The 16,805-nt window shown below is 32.3% G+C and overlaps 1 protein-coding gene across 1 annotated transcript; it reads left to right on the forward strand.

Annotated features, from left to right (window-relative positions):
* Window positions 1-957: 957 nt before the first annotated feature.
* On the forward strand, window positions 958-1,695 carry LOC122601785 (ethylene-responsive transcription factor ERF061-like). Its single transcript, XM_043774523.1, has one exon. It carries the CDS (start codon window positions 958-960, stop codon window positions 1,693-1,695), a length of 738 nt encoding a protein of 245 aa, XP_043630458.1.
* Window positions 1,696-16,805: the final 15,110 nt, after the last annotated feature.

Below are 16,805 nucleotides of genomic sequence, written 5' to 3' on the forward strand. Positions count from 1 at the left end.
ATTTAGAACACTTACATATTATTTTTTTAATCCATAAAATTCACGGATGTCATGTGATCTATTTAAAATTCAACAAATATTAAAAATTTAGTATGTGAGTGATTCCACATCTAAGCTTAGGTGTTGGACAACCTTATATTCACATTTCTCAATATATATATATATTTTTAACGACAATACATTGCATACTATACTAAAACATGAAATTGTAGTGTACATATTACATTCACACATATCACAGATATACAACTATAGTACTATACGAAAACATGTGATTTTTGTGTCCCAATAGTGACACCGTGGTCATCACCACAGGTTTGCCTCGACAATTTTGTTGCGTGTCGCCTAAGCGACGAAGTAACTTTGTCTTGTTAATTTTGGTTAGGGTGTTCTAGTATAAATATATGTATACGCGTAAATAATAAGAGTTCTTTATTCGATGTCTCAGCTAATGTGTCAAAATTAACTAACAATTTATCTCGTCACTGTCTTTTTTAACAAAAAGTCTTGTAGTTACAAACATACGAGATGGATAGTAAAACTTGTACCACTCTTTTTATACATTTATCACACTACTGTATTAACAAGTTATACAATTTCCTGTGTAAGTTGTGCATGGTAGTAGATTTATCAAAAAAAAAAAAAAAATGGTGCTGATCACCTCCCGTATGAGATTGGTGTGTACCTTTGACGGGAACATGTATCCATTTACTTTTTATTTTATTACTCGTATTATCTAGAGTATTTTTTTTTTTTTTTAAGTTTGAATATTTGCAGTATGTCGTTGTTAGTTTTAGTAGCAAAAAAGCGCAATAAATAGTTGAATTGGATGCTTTAACGTATTCCTCATAAATACCTTTAAAAGACGAACATTGTGACTGTCTTTCTACTGAACCAATTCCTAGTGAACTCTGTTTTTCCCCTGTTTCCAAATTTCAAAACCAAGATTTCCAAATCATGTATGAAAACATCACAAAATCATCCAATTCAGCTTCTTCTTTGCCTAATTTTATCTTAAAAAACATAAATTCAAACACTTTGGATTCAATCTTCTCAAATAACTCATTACCCACATCACCATCCCCTGTTTTTCCCGCTCAATCGGGTTCTTCGGTTTACCTCAAACAAAGAGAACAATTCTTGAATTTATCTGCAAATTTGAACTCCAAACAGAATTTCACGACAAACCCATTTGGATTTAATAACTATTTAATCAATCCTTACAAGAAAATGAAATTGTATAGAGGGGTGAGGCAGAGGCAATTGGGAAAATGGGTGGCAGAGATCCGATTACCGGGTAATCGAATGAGGTTATGGTTAGGGACTTATGAAACAGCTCAGATGGCTGCATATGCTTATGATCGAGCTGCGTATAAGCTACGTGGCAAACAGGCCCGTTTGAACTTTCAAAATGGAGTTCCAGTTGGGGTGATTGGTGATTTGAAGAGGTTGAATGCTTTAAAGATTGCTGTAGATAACAAGATTCTGACGACTTGTCAGAAATTGAAAAAAGCCAAGGTTAAGAAGAAGGAGAGGGTACAGGCCGAGGCAACTGTCGCGAATGAAGGACTTTCGAATACGTTTTCTTATTCGGGTGAGTTTCAGATGGTTGCCGTGGCGGGGAAGGATGGTTGTTTGTTGGCCGGAATGCCATCTTATGATCCGGATTTAATATGGGAAATACTTGCTAACTAGGAGGGAGAAATTAAAAGATTGTTAAATAATAAATGTACATTATACTTTGTAGTAGATAATAAAACTTGTATTTGTATAATATATGTAATCTAATGTTAAAACTCCGTAACATTTTAATATGTTCACAAGTGTATTATACTATTAGTCTATTACGACAGTATGGATTTAATTGGTTAAGTTAGTTTCTACCCTAGTTATTGTTAATTCCTCATAAGTAACATGGGGGGTTAGACATAGGACAAAGTAGACGACCGTTCGAGGTCCGATTTTTCAGGGGCTCATATTTTCAATTTTCATATATACATATACTTGTAAAAATTATATTGTATATATTGTCTATACCTTTATAAATAAACTATTAGCATTTGGATTGGTGGTTAAGACGTTAGGTACAACCATATTTTGGTTTTTAGGTCCCTAGGTTAAATTCGTTGTTCTTTAAACTTGTCCTATACCCAAGTTTCCTTAGAGCCGGCCTTGATAAGTTATAATGTAATGAATAATATTTAGTCATTATTATTATTATTATTATCCTCTACATTTTTCAAATGTTAGGTAACTTGTGAGTATTCATCATTTCATCAAACAATGAAGCATTTAGGAGTATCAAAATATTACATTATTGTGTTTTTTTTTTATCTAAAAGTATTAATGTGTATAAAGTTGTTTACATGTTAACGATGGAAAACTTAGATGTAAAACTTGTTTAGACAGGTGTCGAAAAGTGATCGTGTTTTCTTCAATTTAAGGTTTGGTTCCAATGAAACGTGTGCAAGACAGTATGTTAATATTGAAGGGCTAAAATTGTAGTTCACTTGAAGACAAGTGGTTAAAAATGAGTGAGTCATATATCTTCATCACACCCGTTAGTACTTGGGGCTCTTGCAACGTTCATATATTGGATATATATATATATATCTTTTTATAAACCAGAAAAAAAAAATCACTGAAAATGAAGAGGAGGGTTTTTTTCTGTGAACAGGGCTCGCTTTATTGGGTTAGGCTTGTGTCTAAGGCCCACTAAGCACCAAGGCCCCCAAATTTTTCATAGATTAGTCGATTAGTATATTAAGTTTTATAATTTAGATGAATAAAGTTATATTATGGACTTACTTTATCAAAGAGAAAAGTAGATAACAACCACCTCCAACTTCATCTAGCAGAGTAGTAGTACCAACACTTTCAGCCTTTCATAGTAGTTTTATAAATCCGCCATAAGGCAGGTATGTTTCTTTTGCTTTCTTTGTTTACCTTGGTTTTATATGCCCTAAGCCCGTAACTAACTAGGCTCAAAAATTTATCCCGCTTAAGGTCCCTAAAACCTTTGAGCCGACACTGTTTGTGAGAATGGTATTTTAGATTATTTGTCATGTGTGTTAGTATATGATCACGTAAAATGAACGTATGTCCGGAAATGATTTAAGCATACGGGGTCACACAAAAAGACACGGTAACTTTATATTATTAATTAATATATTAAAGTAATATATTAATTAGTTTAATCACGAAATGATTAATTTAAATAAGTTAAAGGGTTAATTATATTTAAATTAATTAAAGAGGAGGATTAATTGTGAAAATAGAAAATTAGTGTTGGACCCTAATTTTCCTATGGGGGGCGGTTCTATCAAGGGCTTTTTAAGCCTTGATTTAACTTGTGTTCCAAGATAAGTAAACCCTAATTATTCTACATATATAAAGGGCTTCATTCAAGGGTTTTTCATTCAATTTACACATAAGTTTCTCTCATCTTCTCCCTCCTTTTCTTGGTTCGGCCGAAACACACAAAAACAAAGGGTTTCGGGTTTTGTTTGGTTCGACTAATAGGGATAGTAACAAAGGGTTGTTCGGTTCGTGATCGGGGTACTAGCATACGGTATAAGAGGTGTCTAGTGTGAGATTGTAAAGGGATTTACTTCAAATCCTTTTAAAGTTTCTTTATTTTATCATCTACATTAAAAGGTATTCCTTAATCATATTTTAAGGTTAATTATTTGATTACATGGTTTGATTTGCTTCCGTTGCGTACTTGTGAATAATGATATTTTGTTATATATCCAACAATGTGTAATAAGTAATACTCGTAGTAAAATAAATAAATATAGATTTGAATTGAAATATACATCTACATATTACATTTTCAACACTTAGGAGAGAGTATTATTCTTTTTATAAGAGTGTGTATAGATGTATTTGACACACGAAACCAAACACACACTAGATTGCAAGCAACAAGGAGTCAACCAAAAAGGACCTGGTTAGCATTCCGAAGAAAACCCCCACAAAGGGACCCAAGATATCGAACTCATAGTGTTAGGGGTAAAACTTCATATTTAAACCAATTAAACATTGGTTATGTTCAAGAAGTTGGTTGATGCGTTATTTGACATTGCAATAATCTTGAATGCAAAAATAAAAGCTATGGGTCGTCTAAAAGTTCTGTATTCCAAATGAATGTACAAAAAGTCCTCAAACGTATCGGTAGACGGTGGGTAACACACACTAACATGTAGTCCCTCTGAAACTTCAACTATATTTAATTAACATAAAGGCTATATTAGATTTTAGATTAGACATGTGATGTATATAAGTAGATATGAGCAATATTTCTATCATAGCTTAATTACTCGGGTCATAGGTTTATAGCCCGATACCCCAACCCTAAATGCTTAATTGCATATGTTAGTTGTTTCCATGAAAATGTTATTCTTTCTCATTATATCTCCAATTACTCTTCATAAAGGTATATTTGTCCCGCAACAATCCCCCCCCCCCCCCAACCCCCCCCCCCCCCCCCCCCAACCCCAATAAGTAAATTATAAAGGTATAAGTCGAAAGTAGAAAAAAAGATTATACACAATATCGCCTGAAATCGAAAAATATTCCTGGAATACAAAACACAGTTTGACATTTGTACGGATCGGAGGATCGATTAAGAGTTACCTATGATTGTGTGTGGATGTAGTTTGACATTTTGGTGAGTATAGTACATGTATGACTTTTTAACCACTTTTCGTCTTTAGTTCAATATATGATAAACAAATTTTAATGCTTTAATATGGAAAATAACATATATTAATATTGTGAATTTCTCACTCCAGTGGAGTGAGGCTACCCAACTTGGGGGCGACTTGCGTCATGTGGCGCCATGTTACCAAATGGGTAGCCCCTTAAAAATGGGAGAGTGGAGCTATCTAGTTGGGTAAAGAGACTTTCAACAAATGGCCTTAAGTGATTAGTTGGGAAGTGAAAAAGTAAGAGAGAGAGAGAGAGAGGGGGGGGGGGGGGGAGAGCGCAAGAGATGGTAGCGATAGTCGAGATAAATAGGCGATAGATATCAATCGCCGCTTCCGTGGGTTTGCCCCACTCCTCACGGCCCAACCAACATTGAAAATTGATGAACACAATTAATTAAATAGTTCAACCAAGTCTCATCAATTCCCAATAATTAAGATATATATATATATATATATAAGAACTTTGAAGAAATGTCCGAATGAGTACAAACTCTGGAAAAGATCGCACCTCAAGTTAATCTAAGAGTGTTAATTTTTTTTTTTTATAAAAGACAACAGATAAATGGCAAAAACTCTCCACTCGGGTGCACCCACACTGGTTCGACTCTTGTCAACGTATTAAAGGGTTTGCTTTCCATGTGTTAGATGGGTATACCGTTGCTAAGTCTTCTCATCAAATTTGCATGTAGCAGATTCGAGCCTGGGACATCTTTGAGGAAACCACATTGTAGGATCCTTGCTAAAACTGTTAAATCTTAATCCAATTTTGATTCCAATTAGGGTAGAGGAATGCCCGCGAGACGAAGGCGATACCACAAGGAACAACACCTACCACAAGAAACAACACCTAGCTAGCGGTACCATGCTTGAGATGAGAGATGAGATTGTAAGGTTCTTCAAGTGTGTTTATGTAAATAAAAGTTTCGTCTAAAAATTTATAATGCAAGTTACAATTAGTTTCTATCAGTTTTTGACTTTTTTCCTATTATATAATCATATGTTTTATTCGGTTTATCCATGCAAACAATATTTAGATACTTCAATTTTCTTTTAAATAATAATAATAATAGAAAAAGGAGCAATGATAAATATAAATGAAGTAAAGAACCAATTGATCATAGATTAACTGGTACCGTAATCATGTGACTACATTGACCCACATATGAAGGCGGTAAGTCATAGTTCAAATTTTGGCAAAACCAAGAGAAAAAACTATATTTAGGGACCCATGTGTAAGAATGGTAAGTCACCGGACATGAATTTTATACGGTGTGCGCTATGAGTACCAAGACGGTACATGGGACTTGAGGGTTCTTACCTATTTTTTTATTTTTTTTAAAGAAGTATAGAATAAAGTACAATCATAATATATCAGCGAGAATTTAGTAAGAAATTCAAATTAAATATATGCTACAATTTTATTGGAAATGAACCTCTTTTTTATTTAAAAAAAACGAAAAAAAAAAAACAAACAATGGGGTGTAGCCGTGTAGGGGTGGGGTGGGGCCGTGGGGGTTGGATGATTTCAAAACAAGAAGAGGCGGAAATGGGAGATTGGGAGTTTGGGACCAACCAACCGAAAACCTTTCTTAGTTTTTAGCTTTTCCATGTTTCTAGTTTTTCAAAATGAGTATTATGCCATGAAAAAATGATCAATTAGCTTAATTAATAAACCTAATGATATAATGATATTTGACATATTCAGAGGAAGAGACTGAGAGAAAAAATTGAGAGGATTACACATGTCATATGATAAATGCTTTATATTGATTATTAGGTTGATTTGTTAAATTGATATATTATTACTTGCCGGCCATGCCATATACAGTAGTTTTATCACATGCATAAATATTACAAATGTAGGAGATAGACAGATAGTTAAGTTAAAAGGAGTGAGAATACTCAAAACTACTAATGTAAGAGGTAGTTAAGTTAAAAGGAGTGAGAATACTCAAAACATGAAATCACGTATATGAAGCTCTTCGAAAAAAAGGAGTAAAACTATCTAACACGATGAGCATTTATGTCATGTAACAAACTAGTAGTGTAACGATCTCCAATTTAGTCGAAAGGGTTGGGGTTGATTATTTGGACACCTCATAACTTATGGTCTTATATGATTTGTGCAAATCATCATTTATGCATCGTATAATTATAATATTTTTTAATTGGTTCAATTATGACATTCAACATGCTTGCCCTAATTCAAAGTTATGTTTGATTGGCGACGAACAAAGACAAACGGTGATTACGGAAATATAAGAAAAAAAAATCACACCATCACCAGAATAGAAGGCAAAATTGGACCTACATGATTATTCACTGTCGATAGAATAAAATACAAATACTTATTTAGCTTTAGTATAAATCAAATTAAACACCAACTCATCGGTCCATATCATGTATCCGACTAATTATCTAAAAATTTATGGGTTTAATAAGAGTATTTAAAATGGATCGAAAAAAATAATTATATATGTGTTTGTTTTAGAAAAACAGCTTTGAAAAGAGATTTCGAAACTCCAAATCCTGTTTTTTAGATGCGCAAAATCTAATTTAAAAAAAAAAAAAAAACGCAATCAAAAGTAAAACTAAAATTATACTAGGGGGCCATCCTCTTGTTCTGCCCACTCACTTGCTCACAGCCTGGCAATGTAACGGGCCGAAAAGCACAAAAGTATAAAGTGTCAAACGAGAGAGTGATTAAGGTTAACCTTTCAAAGCATGTTATAACGTTACTTTTACTTTTTCTTCTATTTTAAAATTAAATTCAAATACTATACAATCATGCCTATACATTTAAATATAATTCTTCTTATATTATAATAATTATATCATTTAATTATAATTGGATGAACTAATTTTGCTACATACATAGTTATTCACAAATTGGCATTGGATCTAAACAATGTGCAACATGTGATATGATTTTGGAAACATGAAATGTAAATGTACACATCAACACTTGAAAAAGTAATTTGCCTAAATATGCTACTACATCTCACACGGATGCATTTTTAATTCGAATACAGAAATAACAATTACAAATTACTACTACTACAACATTATAAATTCATAACTGTTTAGTTAAACAGTTTGTTTATAGATATATATATGTAGATGAATGAATAATAATTCACTCAAAAGAATGTTTCAAAAATTTACGAATGTTTCTCATGAAACCGGCTTCATGTTGTGTTTTCATTTCCTTAGGTTGTTGTTGATGGACCACGCCGGCCCTTTTCACCTTGTCGACGTGATCAAATTTATGTTTCATATTAAACATGTCATTCGTATCGCGATGAATGTGATGGTGGTAACGGTGTCGTTGATGTTGATGATGATTATGGTGACGTTGGTTCTTAATATTCTTTCTTTTCAATGGACCGTGAAAACGCTGACGACCAACATTGTTGTCGTACGAGGTCTTAGGTTTTGGAATCCCAAAATGTGTGTACGGCCTAGAGTGGATATAACGGTGTGAATTTCGTGGTTGATCAAAGAAATGACGGTTGATGGCATGGAATCTAGCAAATTCCGAACGAGGGGTTGTTAAATCAACTTTAAATGTTTGGTCATTTTCTTCGGGCTGTTTCTTGTTGGGTACATCGTAATTTTCTTTTGGTTGTTCTGTAGGTAAAACGATATTTGAATCAGATCCTACACCATTTAGAGGTTGGGTAGGATCGATTAAAGAGATACGTGCGGTGGTGACCGCGAATAATAACGCGAAAATGGTCACTACCGCGAAGTTTCTCTCCATTTTTTCTCTTTTATATATGGAGTTGGGTTTTTGGATTAAGTTTGTGTTATTTGTTGTGAAAATGGAAATTTTGGGGGGTGAGGTTTATAAAAGGGGGTGAGTGGGGGATGGTGGTAACGGGCAGCGAGGATTTCGGAGTAGTTTACACGTGATTGGATTTTGGTGTGTGTAGAATTAGAATCTTGAGTGCCGTTGGAATTATTGGTGAATGGAAATAATAAACTAAACAATAATAAGAAGATAAAGAAATGAAAGAAGGTTCAAAATTAGTACTACTTGTGTTTGTATATGTATAATTACATATTACATATTTTGGAAGGATGTGAAACTAACAAATTTTTAATGTGAACATTTGGTGACCAATAAAACTGGTTGGTGTACTTAAAGTTGATTTTAATATTTTAATGAGTGATAACTGATAAGTACGTAAATGATTATATAAGTTGTTATGTCAGTTACAACAATAGTAGGAAGTATGAGTTAAACATTTGAAAGTTTGTATATATTTTGGATCGATCTAATTTGGTCCGGTTTAACATAAATATCATTTTATAATTTATATATTGGTTTATTTCAAAGTAATTGTATGTAAATTAAACTGTTTACTGTATTATACTACCCTTGACACACTATTTTTGCAAAACTAAAATAAAAATCTGAATAATTATAAGTAGTATCTCTTGCTCGTTTTATTTTTTAGACACCAAAATCCTTACGAGATTGTCTAGTGAAGGTAGAAATACGTCATAAAAAATCAATAGTTATAAGTCCAACCTATATATATCGTGTTTTTAGAATTTAAGTTTGACCATTTTTTCCCCCATTTTCTCACAAATTATAGTAGCAGCAATAAAATAGCAATATCATATTACACATAGCATAGTGCCAAACAAGATGTATAGTTTATACTCAAACCCCACAGATGGTTGAGTTTGTTCAACCCCCTTTCCTTTCGTGGGCTTCAAATACGTTTTCATGTAATAAAAGGTAGTCCAAACCTTAAAGCAATTAAAATTCACTCAAAACATTTATCAATTGGAGACCTCAAATCATACATCATGGTAACAAAACTTTTTTTAGAACACATATCATTCATTGATACAAAACAATAATACAATCATCATTTGTTTATCTTGTTATTTTATTTAACCTAACTTTTTTTTTTTTAGAACAAATAAATTATTTTCGACAACCTAACTTACTATCACATACAAGTAAAACTCTGGTTACAGTGTGTGTGTGTCTGTTTTTTTTCCGGCCTTTTTCTAACTTTCTAGTTTCTCTACTTTCATAAAAGACCAGTTTCTTCCGTTTCGGTCTTAGCCGTTCGACTTGTTGAGTTTTGACTGCAGTTACATAGGCCTAACCAAGGACCCACGGGCCACCCAGCCTGATTGAGTGATTCGCTTATAGGCTTTTTATGAGTATTTGGGCCTAATAGGTTTGATAGTCTCCTCGATGTGGTTTAGTGTTGAATTATTATTTTTTTCCGAAGGCTTTTATGTCCAAAGTAAAATAAATTCAGCCTTTTAGGTGAAGAAATCGAGGTTCCTCTTTTATGCAAACTTTCTAATAAGACGCCTACCGTGCATTTTTTTTAAAAGTGAATTTTCGCTTGAAACTTCGTGTCGCGATTCGACAACGAGAGCTCTAGCATACGTTGTTTTAATCGAGTTCGCGCTATAGAGCCACTTCGAAATAGAAATGCATATCTCAAATACCGTTCATTTAATCATTCATTATTCATAATTTTATACTTTCTCAATTTGTCACTCTTATTTTAATTTAATCGTTCACCTTATTCCCAGTGGGTTAATAGCCCAATGATAAGAAAATCTCTCCAATAGGGTTTGGATGTGAGAACATTCAAGTTTAAATATTAGAAGGTAAGGTTTTTTCCTAATATATTATCGTGTTTTTGGGTGGACTATTATGATTTTTTTTTATTAGGTATTGAATAAGGGAGCTCTATATCGTGAAATCAAAGACAATTTGTCATAAAAAATATGTTCACCTTACTCTTCCATTTATTTTAAAATAATTATCAACTTTCCAAAAACTACAATTAATTATAATTATGATGCATTCGTACATATGTATATTTATACTATATTATAAAAAAATAGCCCTTTTTATTTTTGGAATTGTTGAAAGTTACTCTATGCGATATGACAGAAATACCCCTTACTTATTTTCTAAATCACCTTATTCTTTAGTTACTAATTTAATTACCTTTACTAATATACTAAAAATACTTTTAATGAAATAAATACACGTACCTTAACTCTTGAAATATATACACTAATTATAATCAATTAGATTTACATCAATAACTTACACTATTAGTCGTCACCGCCACTTGTGATCACCACATTGCCGTCGCCACCGCCGCATCGCGGGGGCACCATGCTAGTCCCTTATAAAATAAATTGGGTTCCCTATTTTAGGAAATTCAGCACTTGTATGAATATCTCCAAACTACCCCTAAATAACTCTAACAAATATATTTAAAATGGTTAATTTTTGCACCTTATTATTTTTCGCATATAATCATCGACTAATACTTAGAACGATAATTACGGTTAGATGTCTTATCGCCGCATCTCATGAAAGTAGCCTAAACAGTTTGTATTACCGTTACGTCATCTCACGCATTATAAACCGTTGCCGCTGCAACGCGCGGACACTCTAGTAATTTTAAATGCACGGATAAAGACGACTTAATTCCCAATTTTAAATAACAACTTCATTCACTACACAAATCTTATTTATCATTTTTTTCCCGTTTGTTTCAGCATAATATTTTTGAGACGGACAGTTGAAAAATACTGTTAACGAACATATAATATCTAGCCTTGTATTTCTTCTCAACATAAGAAAATCTTAGTCAAATTTATACTATGGTAAGTAGTCAACAAAAATTGGACATGTAACCATCTACAAGGTTAATGCTACATGATTTTTACCTAGTCGTAATTTCTTGTGAAGTTTGTACACCACTCTAGATCGAAATTATCCTATTCGTATTGGTGATAATACGGGATTTAAATTTACTTCAAACCACTAGAAAAGTGGCCTAGTGGTTAGATATTTTGTTTTCTTGCAAAATGTTTGAAGTTCAGAACTTCTTTATATAAACATTTTGGGTGTGGCTCAAGAAATGGTCGCAAATGGTCACAAGAGAATCCCAATTCGACTGTGTGCATCTGAATCAAAAAGACTTGTCATCCCTAGATATCCGAATGAGGAAAACTTCATTACTCTCTAAATCAAAGGGCTCAGTTTTGTTGATGTCGAAAGCTTGGTATATATTGTTGAGACAACTTGATGATCCAATTTTAATTTCTTTATATCAAAATGTTATATATGTACAATATTTTTTATTACCACCTATTATTTTGATTGTCATGTATCTTGGTGTAAACAATACAGGGGCGAGGGAGAGCGACATGGAGCCGTAGGTAGTTGTCAATTTATATTATTCGATACCAATATATGGGCCTAGCTACAAGATAATAAACAACAATCCAAAAATTCTGATTAAAATATTAATTAGATTCAATTTCAGATTCTTAACTTTGGACATTTATGAATACTTAATAATAACTTTTACAATAGGCAACATAGTCAAATTCGATTATATCAAGAGAGTAAATATTTCTATTATACTAACTCTAAACCAATTAGATTTTCTTAATCTCTATACAAAAGGGGTCACCACCCCCATCAAATTTTCTTTCAAACAAGGCCACAATGTTGGAAAGAGCTTTGTACACCACGGCTAAAAGAAGCTATAGGTTTATAATCAAGTTTCATTTTTAGTATAATCTGTTTTTTATGAACTAATTTTGCAAGTATTAAATTTTGAAACATTTTTTTTTTTTGTAAGGTATAATGAAGAAACTTGCCGATCATCACTCTCCTTATGTGAATATGATGAGATCTTTATCGGGTGTATGGAGAATGAGCCGGTCGTGCCATGTGATGGAGGTGCCACGGAGGACGTGGGCATGTTTAGATGGAAACTGAAAGATGTGATGTGGGCGTCCGTAGGAGTCGTTGGAGAGAGCATGTTAGGCGTGACCGAGAAAGTGGTGTTTTCAGACGGTACGTGCAACGTGTTGAAAAGGTTTAGAACGATCCGTGTAAGGAGGAAGGGGTTTGGACGACGTGTAGCCCGACTTGCAGAAATCGGGCAACGTTGTCATTATCTTGTTCCGATTAGGGCTTATCTCTATTCCAAGAGGTTCAAATTTGTTGTTTGTGATTACTATGCAATGGGTAGTTTGTATGATCTCCTTATAGGTATGTTCTTTTTTCCCTTGCCAAAAAGAAAAAAAGAAATAAAGAAAGAAAATTAAATGACTTTTGTTGACCAAAAAACCAAATAGTAAAACTTTAAATTGAAGTATAAATTTGTCTAAGAATGATACTCATTTTTTTACATTGTGATTTTATATTGTTGGTTGTGATCATACATATTGAATTATTGATTGTCATATTTGTTGTCTTGGTTTCGAGTGTTTTAGGGGCAAGAGACCATGGCCACACTTCACTTAAATGGAAGGAAAGACTAAAGATAATAGTGCAAATAGCAAAAGCCATTCGTTTCATCCATACCTTATCACCAACACGAGTAAGAAACATGATCATGAATGTTCATGGAAACCTTAAAACTACCAACATCATGATCGATGTCGATTTAAATGCCTACGTGTCAAATTACGGCTTCACTCAACTTGCGATGGAAGTTTCTGATACGGGTCAACAAAAAGGCACACCACCACCACCCTCACTCCCACGCGAACCATTGTCGCAAAAAAGGGACATCTACAGTTTTGGAATAATTGTGTTGGACATTTTAGGAGGATCAAAGGCATTGGAGTCGATTGAATGGGACTTTGAAGAAAGAAAAGAAAGGATTAGAAATGGATATGAGTTATCTGAGTTTCATTTTGAAAGGAAAGATAGATGGCAAATTTTGAAGGTTTGGGACATGGCCATGGCATGTACAAATAGGTCACGTGAAGCTAGGCCTACAATCGAAGACATTCTCCTACACCTACGCTTATGCAACTAATTAATACTACTTGGAAGTTATACATAAAAAAAAAAATCGTCTTTTTGTATTGTAACTATAGTATTCATATGGATGAATCCAATAAGTGGTTAAACATTGTAATATATGATTAATATATACTAGTCTTTAAATAAAGTTTTATATTCTTAAACTAATCATATCTTGTAATGTTATTTAGAACGGATATTTAAATGTCTTACTATACGAAATTTATATATCATTAAAGCTACAATTACACAGGATGTTAAATGAGTTTTTTTTATCTATTATATATGTACCGCCATTCAACTCCTAATCATAATTACAAACTTTTACATGTGAAAGTAACAACGTAAAACTATTTATTTATATATTTTGTTGGGCATTAGAGTTACTAACTTAGAAAGAGGTTGAAAAAATATCGAGAACCTTAAAGTTGAGGTATGAGGAAAGTTGGGCCGTTTCAGTCCTAGCCGTTTAACTTTCTTTCGAGTTTTGAGTAGTTGTACTGTAGTTAAATGGGCCTTGTCAAGGGTCCACCCAGCCTTATTGAGTGATGTTGGCTTATCAGCCTCTTATGAACATTTGGAGTAAAGCCTTCAATAGCGTTCAAGACTTTCAGCTCATAACACGATCAAATGATCAATACACTGACTTTTTGTTCTCCATCGAGAGGCTTCTAACCTGACCTTAAACATACCCTTAAAACTAAGGGCATTTTTTGGCCAAAGTCAGAAGCCCTTGAGAGAGAGCAAGAAATCAATGCATTGGAAACCTTTATTTGTTTTTGCTTATCCCATTGATCATAAAACCACAAAGACACACTCAATACATTGATTTTTTATTCTCCACCAAGAGGCTTCTAATATGATCTAATACGTGCCCTTAAGACAGTGGGCACTAATTGTACGACCAAAGTCAGAAGCCCTTGAGGGAGAGCAAACAATCAATGCATTGGAAACCTTTCTAAGATTATTGTTTCTATCGCATTGTTTATACGACTAGGGACTAAACTTAATGGACACAATCAAGACGTTGACTATTTATACTCCATCGAAGGCTTCTCATATAACATGACCCAAAACATACCTTTGAGACTAAAGGCATTGTATGGCCAAAGTGAGAAGCCTTTGAGGGAGAGGAAACAATCAGTGCCTTGGAAACTTTCCTTTTGTTTCCTCCTATCTCATTGGTCTTGAATCCATGAAAAACATTATTGGACAAGAAGCCCCTTTTATAAGGCAAAAAAACATCCAAAAGGAGTTAATTGTACAAAGATAAAGGAAACGTGTTTAGAATAAATGATTCAAGCTTGTGGGGTATACATATCTTCGGTCTTTGACATTTAGTGCTAAAAATAGATCTTGCTAGTACTATACAGATAAGATATGAGCTCCAAAAGCATACCAACCCACAAATATTAGTCGACAAACAAGCATGATTAGCATACTTTAATCATATGAGACAAATTTGGTAAAGATGCATCCATTCTTAGTTGCAAGAGAAGTATTGGATCAAGAGTCATATTAACATTTGCACCAAAAGCAATGGTATTTTTTTATTTAGATATATCAAGATAACTACGTTTATGAAAATTTCGAACATTTAATAGTGAAATTATAGACCAAATTAAATGGTTAGGACGAATTGAATATGATATTGAGCCAAAGATTGGTGCAAAGTTTTCCCATACAAAAAACTATGTGCTATATGATATACCATCCCTAATAAGTTGATATTGTATAGACAACTCTTTTGAAAGGTCTATTAAAATCATAACGTTCAAAATTGAACATATAGTTGCATATTGTACGAATTTGAAGAGGAGTTGTATTCAATCGTACGGTTTTGAAGACGAAGTGTATTAAATTGTTTGATTTTGAATACGAGTATTGACTAAAACACTAAGAAGTCAGAACAATGATCTACATGTAGAATGACAAGGCATGGAGGTTTCACTTATAAAATTGGAGGCTCAAAACCGGATGGGATCTTTTAGGGATTTCTTGGAATGGTGCAACTGTATCATTAGATTTATGAAGTGATTCTTGTACCACATATATTAATTAATCTACCACATGTATGTTTTAACTAGATTATTGTCCCGCTTAATACGCGAGAAAAATATATAGTTAATGAGAAGTGAGAAGTTAGCATTTTATAAATGTATAACTTAATAAATATAAATAAAAGATGTTGAAAAATTATGATTATAAATACAAATTTGTCTCATGAAGTTTTTAAAACTTAGACCAGATCATAACGTTATTAAGTTTATTCTTTATAATTATATTAAAATTAAATTTTAGAGCAAATAGGAGTTGAAGGGTTTTAGAGTTATATTAAGTAAAGTGTTTAGAATTAGAATATTCTATTATTTTATTTTATTAATAAACTTGAACTTTTACATATAAAATAGATAGAAACATTAATATTTATTTGATATTACTTCACGTATGGAAACAAAGTTAATAATGTACAATTTAAAATTGAAAATAACTTAAAATGTTGTATTTGTAAAAAGATACATCATGAATTCATTTAATTTATCAAGGTATAAAGATTCACGTTGTATTTTTTAAAAAAGTAAAGTTAGAAATAACACTATCATTTTAATCTAAGGTTTATGATTAATTTATCTAACGATTCTTGAATCTCTATAACATAATTTAAACAACACATGTTAGATTACACAATATAAACAAATATTGTATACAAAAATTTTTTTATAACAGATAAAATATGCGTTCAGTGCTATAAAGTTATATTCTTTAAATTTAATTTTAACTATATTTTTTACATTTAAATTTACATATTTAACAATTCATCTTATGTTAAATATGTCATAAATAATTTGGGTATTTGACATAGACATAAAATTAGTATATTCTATAAGACAAGTTAACCTAAATTACCAATTATAACTCTCGATTTTTTTAAATTAAGTTATTAAACATGTGACTAAGTTATATTATTTTTAAAACAAGTTCAATCAAATAACTTTAATTATTAATTATAGCAATAGTTATAGTAAAGGTGTGTTATAAATATCATTATGGAAAAAAAATTTCTCGTATCAATTTACATTTTTTTGTTTTTCATCATTAATTTATACTTTTGTGTTTATTCCTCACTAATTTATAATTTTCATCACTAATGTTTAATTTAAAAGAGATATATTTTATCAAAAGTTGAAAAATTAACGATGTGTTAATAAATAATAAATTTGGTAATGATACAATTATTTTGATATAAGGGTTGTAACTAAAAG

Source organism: Erigeron canadensis, chromosome 5 (genome assembly GCF_010389155.1).
Source record: "Erigeron canadensis isolate Cc75 chromosome 5, C_canadensis_v1, whole genome shotgun sequence".
NCBI classification, from domain to species: domain Eukaryota; kingdom Viridiplantae; phylum Streptophyta; class Magnoliopsida; order Asterales; family Asteraceae; genus Erigeron; species Erigeron canadensis.